Source organism: Drosophila navojoa, chromosome 5 (genome assembly GCF_054131105.1).
Source record: "Drosophila navojoa isolate 15081-1374.11 chromosome 5, UAZ_NAV_1.0, whole genome shotgun sequence".
Lineage (NCBI taxonomy): Eukaryota > Metazoa > Arthropoda > Insecta > Diptera > Drosophilidae > Drosophila > Drosophila navojoa.
Window position 1 is genome coordinate 22,931,902 of NC_142893.1, and position 24,320 is coordinate 22,956,221.

Here is a 24,320-nt window from a genome sequence, read left to right on the forward strand (position 1 = left end):
ACAGGATATTGTATATTCCAAGATTGAAAACCTAACCGTTTTGGAGTCACTGCTCATTGCTAAGAAATATAGTTTGAGAACAATTGTGCAAAACATCGCATGGTGGCGAGGAATGGAAATAGTTCTACAAATTTGGTCACATTGTGTGGAGGTTAGTCGATCAGAGTTTTCGTGCTGTCTTAACCTCTACAAGGAAAATAATATACCTATTTTAAGTACATTTTGGCTTACTATTGGGTTATTTATATTAATCAAAATCTTTATCTATTAATAAACTGTAAATATTATAGCCGAAACATGATTACTAATACGTCTAGCGAATTCCGGAATACCGTTTATGTCAATATTTAGTACATTTCCATATGCGAACCATCCTTCGCTAACCCGCCAACATAAAACTACTTCTAAATGACACTATAAAACATCATATTTAACAGTGACGGGCACATCTTAGAGTAAATAAATCATTTTTTGACAGCAATGAATATTTGATTTGCCATGTATTTATTTTTTTACTATGTGTATGCTATCTATTTATATTATTTTCGATTTTGGTAGTGACTTTAAAGTAAACCATGTAAAAATACTTAATTCGCTGTAAAATACTGAAATATAGTTTTCGCCCATTTTTGGCTTATTTTGCCTTGCACACATTTACATTCTGTCTTCTTTTTCCCGGCAAACAAAAAAAAAGGGAGAACTGATAAAAACGTAACGCAATAGTGGAAAATTGTTGAGACATGACGAGTTTTCGCAAACGGACCGTGCAAAAGCCAATTCGTGGCACGCGCACTAGCCCACACACTGGCCAGGTGATCACCTCCAGCGGTAATCCATCGCTTGATCTGATTTTAGGCGGTGGTCTGCCCATCGGTTCGATATGCCTGATTGGTAAGCAACGCAATAAAGCAATAAGTAGTCGTCCAATAACTGTTAACCGTTTAACTTATTGTGTTCTTTAGAGGAGGATCGCTTCATGACGCACGCCAAGGTGCTGGTCAAGTACTTCCTGGCTGAGGGTCTGCTATCCAAGCAGGAGCTCTTCCTTGGCAGCTTGGATGATTCGCCAGCTGAAATGTTGCGTCGCCTGCCCAAGCCTCTAACTGACGAGGAAATCGAGCAGGAGCAGCGCCAGGAGCAGGAGCAACAGGCGGACAAAAATGGACTTCGCATTGCGTTTCGCTACAACGATTTGCCGTTGGTCAACTCGGAGCAGGCCACTGCGAAAATTGGACATCATTTCAATTTGATGGAGCACATGGATGCTATGATGCTTTCCTATGGGAATGCCATCACATGGAATGATAAGAAAACAAACGAACTGACCAATCCTGGCTGGTTGCTGGATCCTATCGAGTCAATGCCTTACTCGTATGCCCAGGCTGTGGGATCCAAAGCGGACTCGGAACAGTCTCCACCTGATGCTGCTGCCCCTGAAGCAGCAGCAGTTGCTTCCCCTGAAGCAGCAGTAGTTGCTTTCCCTGAAGCAGCAGCAGTTGCTTCCCCTGAAGCAGCAGCAGCTGCTGGTGAAACTGAAGCTACACCCATGGAGCAGTCCGACGGCCAAAAAACTGCCAGCAACATCAACAACAACAATAATAACAATATGGATAACAGCACTGCCAATAATACGACAAGCACTACTGGAACAACAACCACAACAACGCCGACTGCATCGCCCTCAACTGGCAAGCCACAATTCTTCTACAACGCACGCTACGATCGCCTGCTCAATTATATCCAACTGCAGCTCAACGACCCCATCTTTGAGCCGGGCGCCAACATGCAGGAGAAGAATCTGTGCAGGGTCTGCCTGACCTCGCTGGGCTCCCCACTGTGGTACGACGATCACTTTGCCGAGGATTTGCTCAAGTTTCTAACTATATTGCGTGGCAGCGTGCGCAGCTACACTGCTGTTTGCTTCATCACAATGCCCATGCACCTGATAGCTAAATATGTGAGTTTGAAGTTGTTCACTCTGCTCATCTATAATATTTGTATTCATTCATGTTGATTTGTTTTTTACAGGACAGCAGCTTGGTGCCCAAGATTCGTCAATTGGTCGACTATGCCATTGAGCTGGAGTCGTTTGCCGGCTCTGAGCGCGAAACGCATCCTGCTTTCAAGGAGTACAGCGGCCTGCTGCATCTGCACAAGATGACCGCCATCAATACGCTGGCCGTGCACATGCCGGAGACCACCGACTTGGCCTTCAAATTGCGTCGCAAGAAGTTTGTCATCGAAAAGCTGCATTTGCCGCCAGGTGAGGAGATTTGATGGTAGTCTATTATAGATTCTTCTTTTAAATATTTTCTATGCATTCTCCCACAGATCTGCAAGAGTCAACGGAGCAAACAGCCAAGGGTGCAGACGTATTGCCAATGCCCAATTGCGGTGTCAATTCAAATGTTTCCATGGATTTCTAGTGCCTGTTTATGGACGCCGATATTATGGCCACGTTCTGTTGGTTGTTTCATTAAACCTAAACTTTTTTTTACATACTCTGTCTCTGCGCAAATGAAGGAACCCAAGCTGTGCGAATACAAATCAAAATTGAAACCCGCAGCAACTGCTGAAAAAAAAAAAAAACAAGGAAAAAGAACATTAACAACAAAATACCAATTATATATACAAAAATATAGTGCATCGGCGTTTATTGAACGCTCTTGCCATTAGTACAACCGATTTTTACAAGTTTTATTTCTTATTTAAAAATAGTTTATAATAATAATAATGTATACAGAGTGCGCCCGCAAAAACGATTTCCATATATACATTGTATAAACAATTTTCTAAAAGGAAAACTAAAAAAACAAAATGAGATACGAGCAAACAATTTGTAAGATTTTATGTAGTTATATATATGTACGTATTAAAACAACAACAAAAAGCCATTGAAATTTTTAAAATTAATATACAATTCGATTTTTTTGATTTACAATTATACAAATTTTAGTACAAAAAGTTATTTTTATTATAAATTTTATTTAAAAATCTTGAAAAGATTTTCATATGTTTGTGTATATGTACATCAGATCCGAGTTTCCTCTTCCAGGATTCGTCATCGCTTACTTACAAAACTAGCAATTTAAGCTCTGCAATATCTATAATGTGAAAGTAAAAAGAGGATACTATTTGAGTATGTATATTTGCATTGTTCGATCCTTAGCCTTCAACATATCTTAAAAGTATTTTTAAAACATTTGCAGCTCTCGCCTATGCGGTTAGGCACTTGTACTTCAGACTGCTGCGATACTTGCCGAGTTCCGATTTCAGCTTCATGTTCGGTCGCAGCGCATCGGCAAAGTACTCGTCGCACGGTGCATATGTCATATATAGTATAAAGTCGGCGGCCTGCAGTCCATCGGGAGTCTGATAACAGATCTTGGGCAGCAGCAATCGTCCCTCGTATTGACACTCCGAGAGCTTGTGACCCAGACCGCTCTCAATGGCCAGCTTCATGTTGGTGACGCCGGGAATTTTGATGCTGCAAATGGACAGAATAGTATTCCATATATGTATATGACATGTAATCGTAATTTGGCCTAAGCATCTATCTATCTGCCTAGCTAAACGTAATCATAATAACTATACAATATTTTTGTTGTAGTCTCGTTCAGCTAATGGAAACAGATACTGGGAATATATAAGCCCCATACATTTCGTTGATTTACTTCTGTCCTTACTCAATTTATATCCTAAACCGTCTTATGTAACCACAATATTGAATCTCACCTTGAGACTATCTGGCTAGAAAGAAGCCCAAGCAAGACGAATCGAAAGACTATATGCATTATTAAGATGTAGATCTATGAGACTCCATGTAAGCCAAGTCGGTTGTCTACGTTATTCTAAGTCTTTTTAACATAATAATACAACTAACTATATTATATGTATATAAAGGAAATCGAAATATGGACGAATCATTCAAAGAGTGATATAGCAGAACTCCTGTAGGAATAGATCGGTATAACTGACTGATTGTAATCTTAGTCGACTTAGTATATGACTACCCATTTGTCAAACTAACTCTGAGCTAAGCTAATTTCCTATAGCAGATCTGGCAAAGATTTCCACACATTTACTTGTTATCCTCCAGCTGCAGCAACAGCCTGTGCAGCACCAGTTGAGCGAACAGTCGAATCTGTAGATTGGCGTCCATGGTCAGCGGCAGCAGAATGTCGATAATGCGCTGCAGTTGCTCCAGTTTGATCCCGTTGTACTTACTGAGGCAGTAGATGTGCAGCACGGAGATCAGGGACAACTGCTGGCAGGACTTGAGCTCATTCAGCTGCTGCAGACGCTTTAGCAAGTGGTCGGCGCTGGGCAAACAGCGTGCCACCAAGCATTCATACATGTATCGGATATTGTCATGCTCGTTGACAGCGAGCAGAGCCTTCCACAGCTGGTCCGACCAGTAGCTGGGTCCCTTAAACGTTATCCTGAGCAAGGCGCGCGCTATTCGCATCTTGATGCGATGATCCTTGCAGTTCTCAACGTAGCTCTCGATCATCTCGTTGTTGATGCGCAGCAGCTCGTCGATCAGTGGGTGCGAATCCGATTTGCCTTCAATAACAAAATTAATATAACTATCCCGTTTCCTGCAGCTCGTAAAGAAATAATTGTACTGATTTATCAAATAGCCGTACTCGATGCTGCGGAAAGGACAAAAGAAATGAGATTGAACAGATAACCTAAACTGACTGCATTACCATTTTTCGCCTGACAACGGATTGCCCGAGAGTATGCCACGTATCAGCAGCGCTGTGGGCACGCTCTTCGTGCAGCACAAAATGTTTATATTGAGGAACTGGCTCGCCTCCAGGACATCATATAAGATCTGATCGCTTTCCTCAACGGACCAATGCGCGGAGGTGTACTTCACAATGGCTGTGGCGCTACATGTGAAAATTAAAGTACAAATATGATTAGAATACCTTAAAAGTTAAGAGAGATCAACTAGGCGATACCCTTCAAGCTAGCATACATAGTGAATATAGTTACTGAGGCCATCCGTCATAAGCATATTCTATGATAAGCCTACGCAATAAAACGTATTTAATCTATAAATATGTATGATTATCCACTAATTAGTGAGTTTCTTTGAGCAATATCTGATTTTACTATACTAAATATATTATATTAATTTGAATATGAATGTATAAAAAGTGTATAAATTTTTCAGTAGTGCAGGATATTTCACATAGAAACAACTAAAATATATCTGATCTCTGTTTAATATCTACAAAATATTTCTTCACTCTCTTTACAAAATACCATTACCCAATGTAGCACTAGGTATCCCACTCGCATGTACATATATGTGTACTTACACCAGGACACTATCTGGAAATTGCTTGAGATATGCTATCAGGGACTTGAGTATGCTTTCATCCTCTAATCGATCCTCGATTCCATTCAATAAAGTCGCTATACGCTGAGCCGTTAGAATTGTGCCTTGGTTAAGGAGTTCCGCCGGCTTTAGGTTGAGCTCGTCCAGTTGGTTCCAGCTGATGAGTCTCTCGCACGTAAACCAATCGACAGCGCGATGCAGCACAAAGGATATTTCTTCATCCGTGTCGCACTCGAGCTTGTGCACCAAGTACTGCTGCAGCTCGTTGAGGTCCGTGAAGCGTTCCATCTCATCGATATTCAAATCGTACTGCTCCTGATAGAAGTCGAGTATTTGCATTCTCTCGCTCGCACACTCGAGCTTGAGACTGAAAAAGAAGGAGAAGAGACGCCACCAGCCATGCTGATCCTTTGGCAATTGGCTCAGCTTCTTGTGCAGCTCAATACCTATTTTGACATCTGAAACATAAGAGAGCCGCATATCCATGAATTATTATCTAAATTCTTTGATTTTTTCTCTCGCGGCTTTACCTGTGCGATATATAATCACGAATAGATTCTTGTCAAAGTGAACCAGCTCCTCACTTATATTATTGCAGGTGGCAATTTTCGTTGCAAATCGTTTGTGATCCCTGCAAAAATTATCACTGTTGCTGCAAAGGGCCCTCATAAACTGTATATAATCGCCCAGGGAAAAACTTTCAATTGTTGTCTGAAAGAGAATTGAAAGATTTACATACATTAAAAGAATCTGTTTTAATGTTTAGTCTTACATTGAAAAAAGTATATTAAAAGTATTGCATTTACATTAAAAGTATCTGTTTAAATATTTATTTAATATTTAGTTTTACATTAAAAGTATTAAAAGTATTAGATTTACATTAAAAGTATCGGCTTAAATATTTAGTCTCACGTAATCTTGTTTAAATTTTACAGCATTCATTTTCCATGAGTACTAATAATATTAGCAAAAATAAATACATATAAACCTCATAATACTAGTAATAATAATGATTAGAATAATTATAGATATCACTCATCTTTACGAGTATAACTGTAAAGCTTTATCTTGCTTCTGTCTTTAAATGTTTTTTTCAGCACGCTCCCTATATAAGCCATAGTTTGGGTTCTTTATGCAAGTACACATTTTCAATTGCAAATCTCGAATACCATAACGGAAATACAATACTGTCCTACGTATATTGGGAATACCTGAACGTTATGCCTTACAATATTGTGCCATTATTAACCCTTTTATAATAGTACTAATGGGTATGTGTACAAAAAAATTTCTATTGCTTCAAGAGAGGGGAAATGGTTCGTCTTGAACAGCCAGACAAACGAATCTCAAACAACATCGATATGCCCGTATCACTTTGTGAATTATTAACGGATATTTATCGGAAAGAGCTCGGCTAAAACCTTACCTCAAATATGTCGAACATTCGATTCTGTGCCTCGTAGCGCAAAGTTTCGTGCTGCATCGACTTGACATGGCCGCAGATCTTCAGGATTAACGCCATAGCCACATGTGGCTGGCGTGGAGGCATGCTGCGCAGCCAGTGGAGCAGGGGGAGGCTCTGCCACGGCACCAGGACCAGGGCCTCGAGAAAATTCACCGTTCCACTATTCTGGACAAAGGTCTTGATGTTCTGCTCGGGCAGCAAGTAGTCCTCGGCATCGTACAGATCCGTTTTGTTGGTGGCAGCCAGGAATTCGGTGAGCAGATTGGCTCGACGCAGCTCCGAGACAGTGGAATGTGAGAGGAAGTACTCCAGGGTCCAGCGCACGACGAATTTGTTGCGGTTCTCGAGCAGTCGCAGGTAGAGGATTCGCAGCCAGCTCAGCCAGTCATTGTCCTGGCTGCAGGCCACAAAGCGCGGCAGATGGCCGCTCAGCATGGGCAGCACCAAGTGAGAGTCGTCCTGCTCCAGTTGCTCCATGATGACGACATAGGCCGGCCAGTGGGGCTCCACGCACTTGAGTGCCTGCTGCAGCTGTGGGCAGTCCTTGTGGAAGTCCTCGCTCCTGCCAATGCTCTGCAGCAACTTTCGCATTATCGAATAGGCCAACTTACGATTCTCTCTGAGCTCCGACTGCAAAAGCTTTCGTATAACGGCAAACAGCTGCGGCGAACAGGTGTACTCGAGCCCGAGCTCACGCACAAAGTCGTCCAGCATATGCTCGAGTATTTGCCCGGCATGCGGATGCAGCTGCTCCGGCTCATCCTCCGCATTCGTCGAATCGCACAGCGATATCGTCGACAGTTTTCGCAACAGGCATAGTCCTGACCAGGGAAACTGCTTGGTATGCGCCTGCACAGCGTCCAGGACCTTGGAGATCTGCTCCCGATTCACCTGCACGCTGGCCCTATCCGCAATCACCACCGAGATGAGCTTGTCGTACAGCTTGGTGCCGAACTTGACGTCGTTGTTGCTATTCAGCTGGCTGTAGATGCTCTGCAGCACTCGACGGAGCGCCTCCTCGTTGCCCTTCACCTTGTGTATGTCGATCAGGTCGCACAGCATGTTGTCCATTTCTACATTTTCACCATTTTCGATATGACCAGTTTCCACAGTCTTCGAAATTTGCATTGTTTTTTCTTAACTAAGTTTACTAATGTGCTGTTCATATACAAAAATATAAAGATAAGTATTAGACTGTCTGTCGTGACGATATATTGATAGTTGACCCAAATGTCAATGGGAAATGTGTTTACACAAATGAATCGGAAAATTCGAAACAATATTCTAAGTAGAACCCATGTGAAGAATCTTTCGAAGGGGCAAAGCATTTCGAAATTGTTGCACCCTTACCAAAAATAGATCATATTTGGAATAGTTATACAATTTAAAATAGAGTTCCCCTCTAAAATTCTTGAAACTAAAAATTTGCCAAAACTTTTAATGCTGATGAAGCAAAAAAAACATTAAGAGATTATTTTAGATATCAATTTGGATAAGCGAAATCAATTAAAATTATATTTTCAGAAATCTGAAAATGTTCGAAAACAAAACAATTTGCATATTTGAAATAAATTTATATAAAATTGACATAAAAATCAATTCTTATAAATGTTGAAGGAGACAAAACTTTTCATAAGTTCGTCTATAAATAAATCTTTATCAGGATACATATATGTATATATATATATATATATATATATATATATATATATATATATATATATATATATATATATATATATATATATATATAATACACACATTAATATTATTTTCAATTTGCCGTTTCCCTTTTGCCCTACCAATTTGTACGCCCGATTTCCGCCCACATATGTATGTATCTTGGGCGCGTCTCAAGTTCATTGAACGCTTCACCTCTTAACCCCAGCTCCCAATTTGGATTAGCTCTGTGCACCCATTGCATTGTGGGGCAGCCCCACTTGCATCTTTGCCGCCGCTGCTGCGGGGCTTTCTAATTGCCCAGCCAACCCTTGGCAAGTGCTTGCACCCACACACAGCCGGAGCGGCAGCGCATGGCGCGCACAGCTTTGACCCCAATCCCAACCCAATAGAGTGAAGTAATGAATGATTTAATGGGCCACGAGTGCGCAGGGGGAGGGGCAGGGGCCTCGTGGCTGCATGATTTAGCTATGCGTATTGCGCAGCAGCAGCGGAAGTGCCAGCGCCATGTGGATCACAACGGTAAAGTGGACAGCCAACTAGTGCGAAAGAGTGCAAGAGCGTGCACGCTGCAGAGGGAGTGGGACAGAGAGTGTTTGGCTACGGAGAGAGGGGGACAGAGCAAACGCGCAGTGCAGGTCAGCAAGAAAATACAATTAAAGTGTCTCCAAAAAGGCAAAGAACACGCTCAGAACTGAGCATTTGCGAGAGCTGATGCAAAGGTTTAGATATTTTCGATGTCACAGGCAGTGTTGCCATATATTTTACAGCAAAACAAGCTAAATCTAGCTGGCAAGACGAACAAATTTAAATTGAAATGCAATATTGCATGTTTCATGTAAAGGTATATATGAATGTTCATCTATGGACCTCTTTTATCCCGATTTGACTTAATTTTGTTATTGATGCAAAATATGTATACTAAAAATTGTGAAACCATTCAATAGATTGGGTGTACTAAAAACATCATTTAACAAGTAAGAAAGCTCTAGTCGAGACTGCTCGACTACGAGATCCCCTGAACCCTTCGAGCAACTGATATTTCAATAATAATTCGCACATACACACGCACACACACACACACGCATACAAACAAACACACGCACACACACACACACACACGTATATACATTGAGCTTGGGTTGCGCTGCAGTGTTGGCGATATTATGAGAACTTATTTGTGGAATAATTTAATTTCTAGACGTACGATCGTAATGAAACTTTCAGAACGTAATCATGATGTATAAATGTATGTGTATACCGAGGTGGGGGGTAAATTTTAACAAAAACCGAAATTGTATAAAATACATCTTTATATACATTTTAAATTTGGAGACTCTAGCTTGAAAGATGTAGGAGATATAATTTTTTAAGTGATCTTCGATAAGGTTTTTTTATCGATAAAAAAGTATCGGAATGAGTTATCGTTTTTTAGTGATAAACTCGATCTGCGCGCGATATATACGGACATTTTAAAAAAAAGTTGAGGTCTCTAGCTTTTATATCTTCTGAGATCGACGCGTTCATACATACGGACAGACGGACGGACGGACGGACGGACAGACAGACGGACAGGGCCGAATCGACTCAGCTCGTCGTGCTGATCAAGAATATATATACTTTGTGGGGTCTGCCACGCCTCCTTCTGCCTGTTACATACATTTCAACAAAACCATTATACCCTGATTTCCCATTTTCAATGGGTTCAGGGTATAAAAAGTATTCCCGAATTTCTAAAAAGTTAGAATTGCCGCATCTTTTCGCTTTCAAATTCTTCCTGCATTTCTGACTTACCTTACTGCTCGTGGCTGCCCTGGCTCTAAAAAAGCCAGATCTGACGGGAAAAGAGCTAAAATGACAATCTTAGCATTGGAATATCTGACAACAACAATAACCCCTCTCGCCGCACGTTATACCGTACTTTATCGAAAACAATTTGTGCAATGAACATTGTCTTAAAATAAAAGTAATTGAAAACAAAACTACACTACTAACTATATAGTATTACGTATTAACATTTATTTATTTATTTAAATAAACATTTTACGTTAGTGTGTCTTGCTTTATACATTTTTTCGTTAAACTAGACGAAAAGACTCTATTAGCAGCCCTCGCCTATAGAAAGATAAGCCTGTCCAACAAGTTTTCCTCCATGCAGAGTTCTGACCATCTCCCATGACTGCAATTGTTGTTGTTGCTCTATTGTTTACAAGCGGTTCCATTTGACTGCAGCTGGAGAGTATGACAGGCACTGAAAGAGAGCATACGAGAGTGAGAGAAAGAGAGAGAGGGAGAGAAAGAACGTGAGCCCCCGATCATAAAACAGAGACGTGAGCGTCGGAGCTTGGCTGTGCTCTGCTTGAAATTCAGGCGCGAGCAACGTGCCACAAGTTGGGGCAACAACATTTGCGCTGCCGCATCTAGTTTTGAGCTCTTCAGTCATTGTTTTGCCGTCAAGCGCGTCGTTTGTTTGCTTGCGAGAAAAGCCGTTTAAGATTTAAAATCTTCGATCCTACACATTTTGTACTTCGTCCAACTAAAGAGCTGAAACAGCCGCAGCAATGACATAAAATGATAAACACAGTCTATGTGCAGCCACCAGCTTTGCTTGCCACATGCCCCACAACGCTGACCGCTCAATTGTGTACAAATTCACTTAATTAATTAATTAAGCAACACCCACACGACTCCAAAGATGGGGCGCTGTTTTAATCACAAATTTGTGCTCAACTTTTGCAATTTTTTATTTTTGGTGAGTTTTGTGCGGATATGTGTACATAGGTCTATATATAATGTATATGTATTGGGTGAAATCTAGGCCCTATACTCGTAAAACTTCATTTGTTGCAGTTCAGTTGGGTGTGAACTTAGGGGTATATTGATTATGTGCTAAAAGAGAACAGAAAACTGTTTAAAAATATTCTAAAAATTTAGTTATATGAAACGTGAATTTTACTTTGAAAATCTCTATCATAGAGAATATTAAGACTTATTAAGGAAAAAAAAAACTTTAATTTAAAAATATTCTCCACTAAACTTAACAGCTTATTATTATTTGGATTTTTTGTTTTGAAAATTTATCTGAGGTTTCTGTATTCTAAAAATCAATTTTTTGCAGAACTCATTTAAAAACATTAAAAATGGTTTCATTACAATTGCTCTTCTAGAGTTTTCTGTTGAGCCAATGAAAAACTCTATTAGTTCCAACTTTGGGATTTACTTGAATTGAGTCTCAGTCAAACATTTTTATTTATTATTGGCTTTCCCGATCATACCGTACATAGAGATTTTCCAAAGAAACTATCAAATAGTTGATAAAAGATCAGTTGTTACACTTATCTTATCTGAAGTCCACCTCTCTCTTATCTTCTAACCACTCTTTTGATTTTGTTAGAGCATACACATATCGCCTCTGTTGCACTTTACTCCATTTGTTTATTTTTCATTTGCTCGACTTTGTTTTTATTTTGGCTATGCTTGGCTGATTAAAAGCCATTTCAATTGGACAGGTGGGTAGAGGAGGTGGGGGTGGCAGAGAAGAGGAGCAGTCCAAGAGTTTTTTCGCCAACGCTTTTTGGCTGTGAAAGAGGCGGACATGGCGCAGGCGCAGCTTGGCACCAGAAAATCAGCTTAAAAGGTCTTCCATTCCGAGAGATACCTCTGATTGAGCTTTTATTTTTTAGTATTTCCTTGAAAATACTTATTTGATAAATCATTGTTATCACTAATTGAGCGAGTAAAAAGAATAAATAAATACGTCACTGAAGCCATAAAGATAAACGATATGAGCAATATACCTCATAACAAGTCTAATTGATTATTGGGTAATATAACTTTTCTTACAAGTATGTTTCTATTCTTTCACCTTCTATATGCACATAACAACCTTATAATCAGTTCAACTCTTAATCTCGTAAAATAATACACCTTTGGGCTAGTATGTACTGATTACAGGGTATTTGAAAACAGGTAATAACTAATTTGTGGGCGGAGAGGAGGTTGTAATGGATCCAACGAGCTCCAACTTCCGTTGCGTGAGCGCAGACCTCAAGCTTTTCACACAACTCGAAATAATAACAATATGAATTGCCTCTCGTTACTCCATCTCTCCCTCTCGTTCTCACACACTCGTTCTCTCTCTCTCTCTCTCTCTCTCTAGCTCTGTGGCACGCTGCTGATTGTGGCTGGCTGCTATCTCTATACGGACAACAAGCGCATTCTGCTCTCCCGCCTTCTGGCCGCGCCCAGCGAGCAGCTCAGTTCGCTGCCCCAGCCGCTGCTCTACTACATTGCCTTGGGCCTGGCCGTAGCCGGATTTGTGGCCGTGCTGGCCTCCGTGCTGGGCTTCTGGGCCAGCTGCCTGCACACCTATTGCTTCCTGAGTGTCTACTTTTTGAGCGTGGTGGTGCTGCTCTTGGCCGAGTCGATCATCTGCTTGGCCATCACCCTCTGGCCGCACTGCCTGGGCATTAGCCTGGACGAGGGGCAGATGGTGAAGGCATTGCAGCGCAATTACGGCGTGCCCGGCCAGGAGCAGTTCACCAATGCCATGGACCTGGCCCAGACCCGCTTCGGCTGCTGCGGCATGCGCAGTTCGCTCGACTACGACACCTCGCTGTGGCGCCTCCAGAGCTATGGCCAACGCAATTGGCCAGTGCCCCTGAGCTGCTGCGTTCTGGCCAATGCACCACAGCCATTGGCCTTCCTCGACCCCAAGCCCGCCAACGAGACGCAGTGCCAGGCACTGGAGCGCTCTGTGTACGAGCGGGAGCGCTACACCGAGTCCTGTCTGGTGCATCTGGACAGTTGGTATCGGGAGCAGTACGGCATATTTCTAGCTGCCAGCTTGGTCCTGGCCTTGGTGGAGTTCAGTGTTCTGCTGGGCATCATACTCACCTGCACGGGCATTGCTTCGCGGAAGGCCAGACTCGACAGCTCTCTATCCTCACAGACCTTCAGCCAGAAGGGCAGAAGACGCCCCACGGCCAAATCACGCCAGGCCTTAGTTGACAACATCTACGAGTCGGAGGTGCAGCTCCGTGGCCAGGGCGCGGGCACCTGCCTGGGCCAGTCATCGAGCCGGCATGTGAGCAGCGAGGACTTTAAGGAACTGTACGTCCAGCCCAGGGATCTGTACAAGCAGCGCCATAACACGACCTTCAAGCCCATAGCCAGCGACTACCAGACGCCCACGAGAAGCTACTTGGTGTAGAAACAGGTGAGCTTATCAAATACCATATCAGGCACCTCGCAACTTGACACCGCTAGACCGTATCCATTTTAAATAGCTCTAACAAATGTAGAAAGCTTTTTTAATTAATTTGAGTCTCCAACCAAAATTAGTTGCAATAATTTCCAAGATTTACTCTGCTATAAATCTTGAAGCTAGAAGAAATAGATAGCACCAATAAAAACACACTGCATTTACAAAATTTGTATAAAACATAACTATTTTTATACTACATATGCACATATGAGCAATCATAATATCTATACATGGAACATTTTCAGATTTGATTGAGGTACTTTTGCACAAGACTTAAAACTAATCGTATGTAACTCGTATTTTGCTCTCTTTCAAGCTAAATGGCAACTGGCACAATAACCGTAAACTACAACAAACCAAAGTATTATAAAACAATTAAAATAAAGTACTTCAACTTATGCGTTAAATCACAAACGAAAACTAAATTATTAGGAGGGTATGAGAGTAGTCAGGGAACATGGCACTGAGGACAAAGCACAGCTCCATCAGTGGGTCAGTCAGTTCAAAAAGATCACATCGTCCTCTTCACTGGAATCGCTGAGGGTTTGGATGCGTCGTCGTTTGCTTCTCGCAGCTGCAGTTGCTGGCTCAGGGACTCCTCCGCCTTCACGTTGTCGCCGTCGCTGGCGTCGCTGCTCCTTGAGTATGCGCTCGGCACGCTCCAACGGACACTCGGATACATTGTGCGAATCCTCTTTGACGGCGCTGTCATCATTCACTACAAACGAGCTGGGCAAATATTGCGAAGGCTCAAGGTCCACAGGCTGCGAGTAGATGAACTCATCATCGAACCGGCGCGGCGCTGGTATCTTAAAGGCGCCAGGACGATGCACAGGACTCCTATCAGAGAAGGTGACATGAAGGAATTTAGTTAATGCTTATTCAGTGGAGAAGTGGAGTGGCAAACCCACCTGATGCCCTGCAGGTACATGGCATGCGTGGTGGTGTCATTGTGTCCCTCATCGTCGCTGGAGACTATGACCGAGTCTTTTAGATAGGCACCATAGCTGCGTTCCGCTTCCTCGTCCTCTTCGTGATCGGATCCGCTTTGGTCTGCCTCCTGCAGAACGAATTCGTTGAAATTGGCGCGTTTGCGACGCGGAGGCGTTCGTAGCTCTGGCTGCAATGCAATTACTGAATGAGTCCGAGAATAAGCTAAGAGACTGCTGCACTTACCAGCTGTGTAGCAGGCACCTCCTGCAAGCTGTCCTCCAGGATCTGCGTTACCTCCGCCTTGTCCTCATCGGATATGTCATAGATCTTGCGCTTCCCAGGTCGACGTCGCACGATTGGTGAGTCCTCTTCTAGCTCAGGTGGCTTAGCAGCTGCCATGCTGGTCATGCTGGTCATGCTGTGTATGCGCTGCGCCTCTTTGGACAACTGGCCACGGCCTCGCATGCGACGCAGATAATTCTCGAAAATACTTGGAGACTTGAGCTGAGCAGAGGGCGGGGCGGGCACACGTTCCGGCGTACGCTTAGCCGGCGCAGTTAACGCCGTAGAGGTGGATTTGGCTGCCAATTTGGCGGCTAAGCTCATAGCTGGAGCAGTTGTTGTTGGCTTCCAGGGCGATAGGGAATCCTCTGCAAAGATGTCAGGCGAAAAGTTGCGCGGCGGCGATACAGCCTCTGGCGGCATTTCCTTAGCTGGACTCGTCTTCTGCTCGTCGAGAGCCTCAGGTTGATTCTCTTTAAAGCCAACGCTTTGGTCCAGCTGACTCTCCTTCTGCTGCAGCAGCTGCTCCTCGGGCAGCGGCTCTAGGAAATCATTGAGGTCCAGATCGAGTGCTTCCGGCGTGGCCTCAACTGCAACTGCCTCCTGCTGCTCGGCCAGCTGATCGAAGGTCGAGAGATCTTCATCCAGCTCGTCCAGCAAGGACTTATTTTGTTTATTCTTCTGTAGTGGCGTGCTTGCCGCGCTCATCAGGCAATTGAGCCGGCTCAGGTTGGTGCTCAGCTGGGTGGAGTTTACGGCGGAGTCTTTGTCGAGTGGCAGCCGCCGCACATGTAAGGGCGTGGAGCTGCGCCGTGCTGCCTCCGCCCATTGGCTTTCATATACAGAGGTGGAGACCTCAGTTGTGGGCAGGCAATCGTCTTCGGCTGTATCCTCGTCCTGCCAGTCCTCGTACAGACTAGTCGCCTCATTATCCAGCTGCTCTTTCATGGTCTGCTCCAGGCGGCGCAGCTCCAGCTGCTCCCACTGCTGCTGCAGCATCTCATGGTTATCCGCACAGATGCCCGTCTCCTGCAGGCCCTCAAATATGTCCGCGCACACTCTTTCGAAGACAGGTTGCTCATCCATGGGCTGCAGCAAATCCTTCAGCGTGAGCTCTGCACAGCTGGATTCGGCTTGCTCCAAGAGTCGTTCCAAGTGCTCGCCGCAAACCGACTGCAGCAGCTCGTAGATCTTTCGCGTCCGCTGTTGCCTGGAGTTCAGGCGCGCTGCCGGCAACTCACGCTGCAGTTGCTCTAGCATCTTGGCATGTATGTCCCGCACAAAGTGTGCGTTGCGTTCGATAAGGTAGAACTTGAGAGCAGTGGGAAGCTGCTTGTCCTGCAACTGTGCCACCAGATCCTGGTTGCGTTGCGAGTCGCTGACCAAAGGTTTTGCTGCCTGCAGCAGTCGCGTCATCCTACGCAGCCGCTGCAGCTGCTCCTGACTGCTGCTGCTGCTGCTGCTAGCTGTCAATGGAGGAGTTGCCTCAATCGGTTCATTGTTCTCCTGTGTGTCCAGCAGAAAGCTCCTTATCGGCACGCTCTGCCGCGCCGCCTGCTCCTGCAGCAGCCGCTGTGAGGCCTCGCTCACTTTGTAGGTGGGTTCCCCCTGCAGAAATTTGTCTTGGGTCTGCGGGAAATACCTGCGCAGATCGTGGCATTTAACTGTCGGCTGTGCGGGCGGCCTGCGTCCCTTTCCTTTGGGCGAAGGTGTCTGCGGCTTGGGCTTAATGGATTCCATGAGACGCTGTTCACACCGCGGATGAAATTGAGGCGGCACGAGGCGTGGCGAGTGCTGGTACAAAGCGCTCTTGACCAACGTCGACTGCAGCAGCTTACGATTCATTTGATCCTTGTTGGCCAGCATTTCCTTGAGCAGCTGCTGCTCTCGTCCGTCCGTGACCAGCATGACAACATCGCCCTTCTTTTGCCTGCCTGTGCGCCCGATGCGCTGCACGAATCGTGTCGGGTTCGAGCTGCAGATGTCGAAGCACACAATCAGCTCCACTTCGCCCACATCCAGGCCCTCCTCGCCGATGGACGTGGCCACCAGCACGTTGCTTACGCCTTGGCGAAAGTCCGACATGATTTGCAGCTGCTCCTTTTGGGTTAAGGCGCAAATTCCATTGGCTCCTGAGCTCTGGCCCACGAAGCAGCGCGGACGTAGCACCGGCCTATGCTGCAGCAGTAAACGTTGAATCAGCATCACGGACTCACGATACTCGCAGAAGACGATCGCACGCGAATCTGGATGGGACTGAAATAAGACATCGTTAGTCAATAATGTAGACAATCGGCAATAGACAATGGAAACCACCTCGAAATGCGTTAACAGCACTTGTCTGGCCTGCTCGTACTTGGGATGGCCAAAGTCCAGGCTAGCAGGAAGCGGCGCCACCTGCCCATTGGTCATGGTGTGCGTGGAGTGCTCTAGCGGATTATCACCTAGCTCTTGGCGGACCTTCTCCACCAGCTCCCTGAGCGCAGCATCCTTTAGTACAAACTTATCCCTTCCGTTCTCATCCGCATCAAAGTTATTCACAAAGACGCGCAGGCCATGGCGCTCGAGCAACTCCAGCGCGTGATACAAACTAATGCACATGGCAAAGTTGCTGACAATCAAGCTGTGCTCCGGATGACGTTCACCCCGCGATACGTGCTCCTGATAGCGGCTCTGGTCGAAGAGCAGATTGTTGCGCGAAATATTGCCACGAGCTCCCTTAAGGACATTTGCTGTAATCAGCTGACGCAGATAAGGATCGATGATTTGCAGAAGCTGCGCACGCGGCTCCTTGATTCGATCATTGAGAGGCACCACAATTGTGCGCATGCTGCGCTTGTGCACATACTGCCGCACGTCTATGGAGTCATCCCAGCGCACTTCGAGATGGGAGATGCACAGATTGCGGCAGACAGCAGCCACATCCTCCATGGTGCGTCCTGGTGTTGCAGACAGAGCAAGCATGCGGAAGTAAGGATTGCGAGCCATAAGCGAGTCCGTTACCTGTTTGAATCGTTTTGCATTTTATTAATGTAAATATGATAAGCTGCTTGACTATTGAACCTGCGTGTATGCATATCGTCCCTTGGCCCTGTGCGCTTCGTCCACAACGAGCAATTTGATGGACATGTAGGGGAATTGCAATCCATCACCCGAGTCTAGCATATCCGATTGCACCACTTGGGGCGTGGCAAAGAAGACGCGCTTGGTCGCCCACAATTCCGCGCGCTTGGCACGCGGCAGACGTCCAGTCAGCTCCACTGTGTCCTCCGGGCAAAATGGCATTATCTTTTGGCACGCGGCGATCTGCTGAGCCACCAGCGGACGAGTTGGTGCCATGAAAATTAATTTGCTCTCCGGATACCATCGATGCAAATTGTACATCACAACCGCAGCAATGAAGGTTTTTCCCAGTCCAGTAGGCAGCACAACCAGCGTGTTGCGATAAAGTGCCGCCTGCACAATGCTGTGCTGATACGAGCGAAGCGGCAAATTGCTCGGGTAAAGCCAATTGTTACCCGCGCTCTCATCGAAGCCAGCGCATTCGGATATACCTTTTGGCTCTGATTTAGTTGGTGTATCAAGTAGCTTGCCCAGGGCCTCATCATTTAATGCCAGATCGATTTCAGCATCATCAGCAGGCCAATCGTTGTTCATGTTTACATTTAAAAAAGCGAACTCAAAGAAACCCGAAACAAAACAAACTACGTAAATTGCAAACAAAAACAAATATGAAATGAAAATTTCGCAAACTGAAACAGCTGTGGGACGAAGGTTGCCAGACTGTTGCAAGTTTTGGTATTTTACAGCAGCGAAACCATGTAAAAACCAATAATAAAGAGCGGCACATCATATTGCCAATTTCATAAAAAAAAAAACAATAAAACAATATCATAGAAACTAATGTAATATACATTATTATGAGTAGAGTAAAAAATTCGGTTAATGCACTTGAAACAACATTTCTGTTGGACCTTTACAGCACTGTCCCGTAATTCTGCGTTTCTTCTGTTTTCTGACCGCACTGTGGTAATTCACGCTTCACCGAATACGGTCACACAGCGTCAGTGCCGCTTTTTTTCCTGTTGTATGCAGAGCACGTACGCGGTGTTTTTTTATACAATTTTTGATGTTTCGTACATTTGTCGCGGATATTTACGTTTAACGACATGAACATCTAACAAACAAACAAACCTGTGTACGTTCAATGTTCAGTGTGTGTGTTCAATAAAGTAAGCAACCAATTAAATACATAAAATATTTAAAATTCTATGGCTTCCAATGCAATTGTGAGTTCTTAAGCGCGCGTCCTTTCGTTGCAAAAGGGAAAGAAACCAACCCGTCTGAATTGCATTTATTAAATGCGTTAATTAAATAAAATGCTGCTTATTAAATAATTTCGTTTGTACATTGCGAGTTTCAGTTATGCGCTGCTAGAGTTTGTACATTTACCGTTAGGGCCAGTCGCTGGACGCTGTGTGAGCGTGTGTGTTTTATTGTAAGAGTGTGTGTTTGTGTGACTTGGCTGCAACATTCAACATGTTGCAGTCAAAACAAAAGGCAGCCATAAAAATCAACAACAACATAAGCATCAGCAGCAGCTCCAGCAACAACAATAACAAAAACAACACTGTACAGCAACGATCGCAACTTAATTTGTTGTTGTTGTTGTTGGTGTTCTTTTTCTATGCTTACGCTCTCTGAGTAGCCGTGGCTCTCGCGCTCTCGTTCTGCGTATGCAACTGTGTGTGTGTTTTTGTCGTGTTTTGTTTTGATTTTTAGACACACACATATGCACACATATAAAGAGAAGGAGAGAGCGGTAGCTGCCGCAATTTTGAACTGATTTCCGCGCTGCTCTTGTTGTTGTTGTTTTTGGCGTGTGCAATCTAATAAATTTATCGTTGTAGCTGTTTATGTACGCGTCGCTCTCATTGAAATAACAAACTAATGAAAAAAATCAAATTGGATTATCGCCAAGCCCCGTGCTAATGTTGGGTAAGTGACAAAATCTGCTTCTTATTCGTAGTTCTCTATGCTTTCTGCTCCTTACTTAATTTTGTTGGTGGAGTGAGAGTGTGCGTGTATACGGGTGTGCTTGTATGCGTGAATGCGTGTGTGCGTGTGGGTGGGCCAATAAAGACCTTGGCCATTAAATACTTCACATTGATTGCAGCTGAGTTTTGTGAACTTTTGCAAGAGCTTTGCAAAAGCTTTGGGTTTAACTAAAAATAGATCAAGCTGCGGACCAGTTTAAGTGCTGCTACTCTAACTTCGACAATAGCAAAAGCAAAAGCAACAACAACGCCACACATCGGCATCAGTGTTGCTTAATGCGATTATTTAATTGGTGCGAGGGCAGCCAAACATATTTCCAATTTACGCGAAATAGCTGATTGGAGGCAGTAAAACTAATGGAAGTGAAGAGAATTTCAAAAGCGTTCTAAATTAATAAAGCTTTATTGTTTATTTGCAAATCCGAATCGGAAATATATGTGGCAGCCCTCGTAGCACAGCGAATTGAAAGAGCGCTTGCGAAACTGAGATTGCACTTTGTAGCTGATTCGGTTCTTGTTGCTCTCTGGAAACAATTGCCTGGATTTTCTTTGGAGTTTAGCTCGCATTGCACAGTACGACGAATGATGGATGTGCTGCCGTTGCGGCTGTCGGCGTCTGCGTCGACGGCAACTGCGACGCTGGCAGCATTTGCTGACTCGAAAAGTTGTCGGTTGAGTTTTTACGGCTTTGGTTAGGTTAACATTTTATTTGCCTTTTCTTGTTGACTCTGCTTCGCTCTAGCCCTCTTTTTCGGTGTTCGTCTGGGCTGCTGCTGCTGCTGTGCGTTGCTATCCTTCTTTGATCCTTATTCCGTTGCTCACAGAGCGAGCAGAGAGAGGGTTAGAGTAGAAAGTGATCTTACTCTCTTACTCTCCAAGCACCCAGCTAACATTCGATCCGAATGCCAATCAAATCAATCAAGCATTTAAGGAACTGAGATACACACATACATACTTTAAAATATGAAGAGAGTGAGAGAGAAGGAGAGGGAAGGCGAGTGGGAGCGAGAGACGGGTAGAGCACGAAATGAGTTAAAGCTAACATAATAAGAGCTGTTTGTTTACTTTGAGGCTTAAAATTTCAGCTGAGTATTATCTAAATAAATTCGTTAGTTGTTGAAGATAAAATTTATTACCTTATGAAATATATTTATGTTTAAACTTCCTGTGTTCCCAGAAATGTTAAAAAAGTACAAACAGATAAATACCAAGAATATTTTAAAGATGTATTTTAAGAATATAAGTATATATAAAATAAAAATTATTCGAAGCCTTATAAAAATGTTAATATAAATTATTTGTAATTACTTGTAATATATAGATTACTTTTATATATTTGGAATATTAATATTAACACACACAAATGACACTTTAACAAATACTAATGTATGTATATTATCTCTTTTAATATTAATTTCATATTAACAATGAAAACTAAATATATTTTTAATAAAATATTCACCTTAAAAGCCAAATGTTTATCTCATAATCCAAATCTCAGCTCATTCATTATTTTATTTGACTTTATTTTGAAGATTAATCTCAGGTTTTGGAGTATTATCTAAAAAATAGATCATATAGAGATCAAGTTAAGTTTAAAACTTGTTTGAATATCTCCAATGCTCTAATACCATGTGGTTCCAGCTGAGGAATTCACTTCTGTAAATAATAGACTTGTTAAAGATCCATTCCCAGATACATCCAGAGTACATAATTAGCCTGAGTCGCTTTGTACTAACATTTATAGATTAAAGATTTAGCTCGTGTTTCGAGTCGCTTCCATGGCTGAGCACTCACTCGCTTCACCTCTCACTCGCGCGCGTGTAGTCAAATTTCTACCTAGCTCTAGCCCGCTCTCTCTCTCTCGCACCCTCTCTCTTTCTCTCGCTCTCTTTGTCTGTCAGTAGTCTTCGTCTCGTGCGTTCGCGTATCTGCGTCTTGTACCGGAAGTTGCTTTGGCTCAAATGTTACGTGTGTGCCAGTGTGTGTGTGTGTGTGTGTGTGTGAGTATGTGTGAGTGCTTTGTCGAGCAAGTGAATGACCCAATTAAGCTGAGCGAGCAGCGTGTTAGCCTCTGCTTAGGCTTAGCCGTTGTCTAAGGCCTCCAAATGTAGGTGGCCCCTCAGCGAGCGGCGTGTGCTTGTTGCACTGGGATAGTCTTGACTCCGAAACGGGTTTCGCTTGCAACTGCAACTGCAACCACAACATAACACAACAATAACAATAACAATAACAACAACTGCAGCAGCAGCTATAACTGGCAACAGCTCCTTTTAGCCATTTGGCTGTGGCATTTCTGTATTAAATATTTCGCACCATGTTCTGCATTATTTCGATTGCCTGCTGCTGCTGCTGCTGCTGCCTTTTGCCTGCGACTTGGCATATTTTGTCGTTGACTCAGTTGAGGTCAATGCTGCCAGCCTTCCTCTTGCATCGCCCCTTCCTCTCCCCATCTCCTGCTCTGCCACTCTGCTCAGCTCTGCTGGTCTGATGCTCTGCTGCTGGGTGAGCAAACAGGTTTTTGTTAAAGCTTTGCTGCTTGCTGTAGTTTTTGTTGCTGTTGCCGTCGTTGTTGTTGTTTTTGTTGCTGCTGCTGCTGCTAATATCGCTGTTGCTGTCACTGGCTCTCCCACAGTTTGGGACAGTGCGCGCATTGAACCCTCGCTCCACGCTCAATGCAAGTCCAGCCGCTGCGAATCATCCCCCTAATAACAACAGCAACAACAATGAGAAGACAGCCCTTAAGCAAAGCTGCAGCTAAAATTGCGCATTAGGCTTTGCATGCAATTAACAACAAATGTTCAATTATATTTTTTGTTAAAAACCGTCTATAAAAGTTGTACTTTAAGTATGTGTAATTATTCAAATTAATTGTAATCGTAATTATTTAAATTAAACAGAATGGGATATTATTTTAGAAACAGTATAAATTATTATAATAAAAATTTAAAAATTATTTTGCAATATTGAAAATATAATATGTAAATACAATTTATGACATTACAAATATATTAAACAAGTTATTAAGATTATAATTAAAGTCAAATTCAACTAATTATACAATTTTTCTTCAAACGACACAATCATTATAGTTAAATCAAAAAAAAAAAAAATGAGAAGTTCAATTAATTATAAAACTTTTCTTTAAATCGTTCATTAATGTTTAAATTTTTGTTAGTATCACTCTTATTGTTTTTATATGCATGTACATTATGTATGGTACAATAAGTGTATGACTACCTACCACTATATATTTTATTTATTATATAAATATTCAGCTACTTAAAAGAGGGGAGAGAGATTTAAATAAATAAAAATAAATATTTATAGAAATTTATGTATATTTAATTATAATAATACTCGTTTACTTAACTCCAGGCTTCAAAATGCAATTCTCTGCCTCACTGTTGCTCCCTCCATTTCTCTCTCTTATTTTATAATCAAATTCAAGCAGCAACAAAAACAATAAATTTGTTGCAAAATTTTAGCAAATATTTCATCATTTGCATGTATAAAACTTAATTCGATATATAAAAAAAAAAGATTTTCTACTCACATTGATTATTCTCCTGTTATTGAATACATATGTATATTTCTTAAATTGATTTATATATTTTTTATCATTTTTATTTTTATTATTTATGGAATCAAATAAATTATTACCCACCTTCTTTTAGGCAATTATTAAATTTTATTCAGTAGGGAGATATACTTAGAGCAGCGTCCTGCATCGTGGCGCTCGACTTGGCACATTGAGTTGCCAAAGCGTCACACACACTTGATATGTATGTAAATGCCTCAAGACTTAACTGCGATTTCGTACTGTGCAGTCTGCTGGATGTGTTGAATATGTTTGGTGCTTTTCCCGCTTCGGCTATCCCGAATTTGTGAGCCCCATTCCAGGTGTTTGGCAGACGCTGCGTAACAGGCGCTCAGCTGTTGCGATTAGTTGCTGCGCGCTGCATGTGTTGCACATTGAAATTGCCAGCGGCATGTGGCAGGGGCTGGGGCTGGGGCAGACCAGGCACAGCAGCAGCAACAGCAACAGAGACAGCGACAGGCACAACAACAACAACAGCAACAGCAACAAGAAGAGCAACAACAACATCGATTTGCAACGTGCACCGGTTTATGGCTTTCTTCGTCCAATTTCCCCCCTTGCATTGTTTGTGTGTGTGTGTGTGTGTGTATGTGACTGTGAATGTGTATGCCTGTATGTGTGTATTATGTATTGTGGAGCTTTTTTGCTTGCGCTTTCTTTCTAGTCGCCTGTTTCGTTGCTGC

The 24,320-nt window shown here is 43.1% G+C and overlaps 5 protein-coding genes across 7 annotated transcripts in view; 3 read left to right on the forward strand and 2 right to left on the reverse strand.

Annotated features, from left to right (window-relative positions):
• The first annotated feature begins 605 nt into the window (after positions 1-605).
• Elp4 (Elongator complex protein 4) lies at positions 606-2,894 on the forward strand. The gene is made up of 4 exons (XM_030383058.2): positions 606-891; positions 963-1,957; positions 2,029-2,263; positions 2,332-2,894. Exons 1-4 carry the CDS (start codon positions 741-743, stop codon positions 2,424-2,426), a joined length of 1,476 nt encoding a protein of 491 aa, XP_030238918.1. The 5' UTR covers positions 606-740; the 3' UTR covers positions 2,427-2,894.
• A 235-nt stretch (positions 2,895-3,129) lies between these two features.
• On the reverse strand, positions 3,130-8,252 carry LOC108653571 (uncharacterized). 2 transcript variants are annotated; one of them, XM_089260995.1, is made up of 7 exons: positions 8,163-8,252; positions 6,780-7,976; positions 5,884-6,064; positions 5,334-5,811; positions 4,713-4,898; positions 4,086-4,655; positions 3,130-3,487 (listed from the first exon to the last, which is right to left on the reverse strand). In XM_089260995.1, the coding sequence occupies exons 2-7, from the start codon at positions 7,944-7,946 to the stop codon at positions 3,217-3,219; spliced, it is 2,853 nt and encodes a 950-aa protein (XP_089117121.1). In that variant the 5' UTR covers positions 7,947-7,976; positions 8,163-8,252; the 3' UTR covers positions 3,130-3,216. The 2 variants fall into 2 exon arrangements, with proteins under 2 accessions (XP_089117121.1, XP_017959672.1); XM_018104183.3 differs by lacking the exon at positions 8,163-8,252 and having other exon boundaries at positions 6,780-8,059.
• A 2,584-nt stretch (positions 8,253-10,836) lies between these two features.
• Tsp68C (Tetraspanin 68C) lies at positions 10,837-14,178 on the forward strand. Its single transcript, XM_018104197.3, has 3 exons — positions 10,837-11,250; positions 12,658-13,716; positions 14,081-14,178. Exons 1-2 carry the CDS (start codon positions 11,194-11,196, stop codon positions 13,708-13,710), a joined length of 1,110 nt encoding a protein of 369 aa, XP_017959686.1. The 5' UTR covers positions 10,837-11,193; the 3' UTR covers positions 13,711-13,716; positions 14,081-14,178.
• Fancm (FA complementation group M) lies at positions 13,922-18,759 on the reverse strand. Its single transcript, XM_018104179.3, has 5 exons — positions 18,043-18,759; positions 17,296-17,982; positions 14,941-17,235; positions 14,676-14,884; positions 13,922-14,604 (listed from the first exon to the last, which is right to left on the reverse strand). Exons 1-5 carry the CDS (start codon positions 18,634-18,636, stop codon positions 14,262-14,264), a joined length of 4,128 nt encoding a protein of 1,375 aa, XP_017959668.1. The 5' UTR covers positions 18,637-18,759; the 3' UTR covers positions 13,922-14,261.
• A 272-nt stretch (positions 18,760-19,031) lies between these two features.
• The window catches only part of mam (neurogenic protein mastermind), a 97,469-nt gene continuing 92,180 nt past the window's right edge, over positions 19,032-24,320 (forward strand). Inside the window, exons 1-2 of one of the 2 annotated variants that reach the window (XM_018104174.3) lie at positions 19,032-19,211; positions 19,890-19,977. The gene's annotated coding sequence lies outside the window, so the exon portion shown is untranslated. The remainder of the gene's footprint in view (positions 19,212-19,889; positions 19,978-24,320) is intronic. The other variant, XM_018104175.3, reaches the window with a different exon arrangement.